At 45.2% G+C, this 4,076-nt stretch overlaps 1 protein-coding gene across 2 annotated transcripts; it reads left to right on the top strand.

Moving 5' to 3' along the window:
• Positions 1–1,448: 1,448 nt before the first annotated feature.
• On the top strand, positions 1,449–3,692 carry LOC109754525 (uncharacterized). 2 transcript variants are annotated; one of them, XM_020313432.4, is made up of 5 exons: positions 1,449–1,793; positions 2,050–2,150; positions 2,888–2,998; positions 3,075–3,176; positions 3,318–3,692. In XM_020313432.4, exons 1-5 carry the CDS (start codon positions 1,574–1,576, stop codon positions 3,486–3,488), a joined length of 705 nt encoding a protein of 234 aa, XP_020169021.1. In that variant the 5' UTR covers positions 1,449–1,573; the 3' UTR covers positions 3,489–3,692. The 2 variants fall into 2 exon arrangements, with proteins under 2 accessions (XP_020169021.1, XP_073352990.1); XM_073496889.1 differs by having other exon boundaries at positions 1,450–1,793; positions 3,075–3,225.
• Positions 3,693–4,076: the final 384 nt, after the last annotated feature.

The raw sequence follows: 4,076 nt of genomic DNA, 5'->3' as shown, positions 1-4,076 counted from the left end.
CGAGCTAGTCAAGTAGAGGCATACTAGTGACACTCTGTTTGTCTATGTATTCACACATGTACTAAGTTTCCGGTTAATACAATTGTAGTATGAATAATAAACGTTTATCATGATATAAGGAAATATAAATAACAACTTTATTATTGTCTCTAGGGCATATTTCCTTCATATAAGCCTTGGATCTTTGTAAGAAAATTACTTTGTGTCGGGGTGTTTCATGTGTAAACATGAGTATCATGATTTAGAGCTCATGTAGTCATCCCCGCCACCACATCACTAAGAGGTGATCTTCCGATTTTATTACCTAGATATAAAATAGAATGTTTTTGTGGTGTCTCTTCAACTAGAGGGGTCGTTATGCGATGCAATGTAAAAATCTAAAGTATATATACACATATATATTATTGCGATTATGTTTCGGAAAAATTGCATTAATTTAGTCTTTTGCAACAATTGGTGCAAAAGGTAGAGCCAGATTTCCTTCTGAATGGAGGCAAATTATGTGACAAGAGGCACTTATCATATAGGTAGATAGGACTTGATTTATTTTTCTTTTAACAGTGAACATATTATTCATTGAATTTTCAAAATTTGAACGGGTTCCTACCCCTCGTTCACTTGTACTTGTTTCTGTTCCTGCAACAACTCGCGTTATTATGCCATGTGGAGAAAGTATATTATCGGTGAGAAAATACTATTCTTGTGAAAAAGGGAACTAGATTTTTTTTCAGAAGCATGGTACACCGCTATAGCCTATAGGTACCCACATTTAGTTAGAAATATGCTATGAGACTTGTCTCAGTTATTACTTCTGGTTGAGTCGGCTCACGCATAGGTGGCTAGGGCGAAGTTATCCTTTGCTTCAAGCTCCACTGGTTAGCTTGTGGATTCGTCTCCCCTCTATCCGCCGCTTCGACGACTGTTGGCGTGAAGGGGATTCTTGGTGTCTCGACTCCAGTTAGTTCAGGTTAGGTTTTTCTTTTCAATTCTGGCATGGGCAACGTTCGGGTGGATGATTGCACTTCGAATTCAAAGTCATATTTAAGTTGGTCTTTCGGGTTTTGATCCTTTTTTAATTCGTCCACCACTTATAAGCCAACGGTTAGTATTTTAATGAAACTTTGAAAGTGTTTATTTTGATCTTTTTTAAATTAATAAAGGGTGCAGTACAAACGAGCACAGAATCCATTCTCTCGTTCTGCAAGCAGCCCCTTATCCATTTCCGAGCAGCACTGAATATCCACCCCTCGAGATACCCGGCCCATCTTGGTCTCGACAGCCGAACCTTATTTTGTCGGTACCATCGGCAGCGGATAAACCACGCCCACCGGCTCCGGGCCAATCCAGACCCTCCATCCCCACAAAACCAACACAGCCAACGGCCACGATCCACCGCCCTCCTCCTGTGGCCACGGAAAAGGCCCGCAAGAAAGGCACCGCGGCCGAGCCAAGTCCACCGCCGGGAGAATCCACGCCCACCACACCTCGCCCCCGCCGCCCCCGATAAAAATCCGCCGATCCTCGCTTCCTCCCTCCTTCCGCGATCCCTCTCCTCCCTGCCGCATTTCGAGCGATGGCCGACTCCGCCGCCCTCTCCTCCTCCCTCCCGCGCTCGCTGGCGTCCAGGAGGCCCCTCTCCTCCCCGCTCCGCGGCGGCGGCGGCGGGAGGCCCCGGTCCCCGCGCCGCTGCCGCCCCGGCTCGCGGCTGCGGGCCCGGGCCAGGAAGGGCGAGCCCGAGGACCTCTACGGGCCGTACCCGTGGGAGCAGCCCCTGGATCTCACCACTGGGTTCGGTAAACTCGCGCCCCCGATCGCTGCCCCTGTTGTTTGCCCGAGCGCTTCGACCAGCGATGCTTTTTTATTAAACGTTGAGAGATAAGTGATATTCATCTGCGGTCGCTGTTGCGTGCTTCGTGGGAAGAGATGGTAGTTGGTAATGGGGCAGGCTGTTGCGCTCATCGTTGGGCAGAATGTCGATCTTGTTTCTGATCTGTGCGTACCATGCCGTGCGCCCTGATGGGTTCGATCTGCGTGTCTTTCTCCTGGCAGATATCGAGTGGGTGCAAGAGGATAAAATCACGCTCTTCACTTCCGATGGGCTGGTTCAGATAGGCGGTAACATGGTGCCTCGCCGAGTCACCGCTTCCGAGGTACTGAATCTCAGTTGAGCGTGAACTACTAAGCTCCCTCGCGCGTCATACTAAATAGCAACATGTTGATCCTTGTTAGTAAAACTGAGATGGAACTTCATTTCGGGACCGAGATGTTATGCATATTGTGAACTCTGTTATTCAGTGCGCATGAAACATGGTGATGATATATGCCGTCCTTCCGGTTTCCATGGAAATAACTTTGTGCTATTTCTATTTGTTCACTGTACCACAAAGCCAGGTTTTCTTTAGTTTAATCAGACATGAATCGGTAGCTGGAATGTACATAACACCAGGAAATATACGTACGTAGCTGGAAATTATATTACACCGAGAAATGTATATTAAACAGTCATGCTTACACCTTTGGTTACTGCATTCGGGGCAATAACAATTTTATTGTGTATGTTAAAAAGATTCAGCTCTTTTCACATTTTACTTACATTATCATGTAATAATAAAACATATTTAATGGGAATCAAGACTATAAAACCTTGAAAAGCAGCACCGTATAGGAGTACATTTGAGCGCCATATTCATTTCTACCATTGTACTCACTGAAAGCTAATTGCCTGAAAGCTTACAATTATTTTTTGTATCCTGGGAATATCGACTCAGCCATTTCTTTTTTGTTTTGTTGTGGATTCAAGTTTATTCATGTATACTTGCTGAAGTTGCTTTATCCTGGCGTCATCAATATTTTGTATGTCATCCTCATGTGTGTTAAATTTGGCCAGAAGAGGCAACAAAAAGGAAAAGGCAAACTCCGCCGGTTTCAGGAGAGCTCTTACATGGATCCAAATCAAAGTCTTTGCCTTGGAGCACTGTTTAACATAGCAGCTACAAATGTAAATGTTTCTTACCACTTATGTGTGTTTGATGTTTATGTTTTCATATAGTAATACTATGCGGTATATCTATCAGGGCCTAGACATGGGTAGAAGATTATGCATCTTTGGCTTCTGTCGGTCCATTGAAATGCTAAGCGATGTGGTGGAAGATACCGTCTTGGAGCATGGTGGCGAGGTACTTATGTCACCCCTGGAACTATATGTGCCTCTATAATCTTAACAAAGTGCAGTCATTGAATTCCTCAAACTGCAAAATCAAAGTTTTATCTCCAATTGAACGTCTGCTCAAACTTAAAAGGGTGCCATTTTTGCTCAGATTGTCACTGCAGAGAAGGCAAGCAGTGACGGCCTTCAGGAGAAGCTGACCATGTCCGTGGCGGTTCCATTGCTGTGGGGCGTCCCTCCGGCATCGGAGACCCTCCATGTCGCCGTGCGGAGCGGCGGAGGCATCGTGGACAAGATCTACTGGCAGTGGGACCTGTTCTAAGAGCCCAGAGCCCCCAGATACTGGTTGACAAATAATCCACCCCACCCACACTGTATATATGATCCTTAACTGGCCTGGCTGCACACATTGTGGCAGCATGCAATTGTGTTCGTGTCCTTGTGCGCAACCAGCAAACTTGGTGTATACCTGTACAGACCTGATTCCTCTGGTGCATATAAATAAATAAAAAGGGTTTCGGATTCACAGCTCATGTTCAATCTATTCCTGCTTCTATAGCATTCCTGATGCATTGGCATCTGGAGTTGTGCTGGAGGAAAGCACTTGCACCCAATGGTAGGTGCTTTGAGTTTTATATCTGTTGACCTGGAGATTTGAGGTAACCGTGAGCACATGGCTTGTGGAGGTGCTTGGTCTTGAAAATTATGGTGACAACTCAGATGCAGTATTACGTCGTGCAAACAGCATTATGCAAAAGTTTTCATGATTTGGAAACTAGGCACTAATTTTTATCTTTGTAATCTGTTCGGCGGTTCTTTTGCCAGCCTGACAAGAAGATGATTTTTTTTTGAAAAAGGGAATATATTAATATTGCGCAGATACCAATTACACCCAGCCTCTGTACCTGCA

Source organism: Aegilops tauschii, chromosome 4, assembly GCF_002575655.3.
Source record: "Aegilops tauschii subsp. strangulata cultivar AL8/78 chromosome 4, Aet v6.0, whole genome shotgun sequence".
NCBI classification, from domain to species: domain Eukaryota; kingdom Viridiplantae; phylum Streptophyta; class Magnoliopsida; order Poales; family Poaceae; genus Aegilops; species Aegilops tauschii.
Note: the sequence above shows the minus strand (reverse complement) of the source record. Positions and strands in the feature narration are given on the sequence as shown.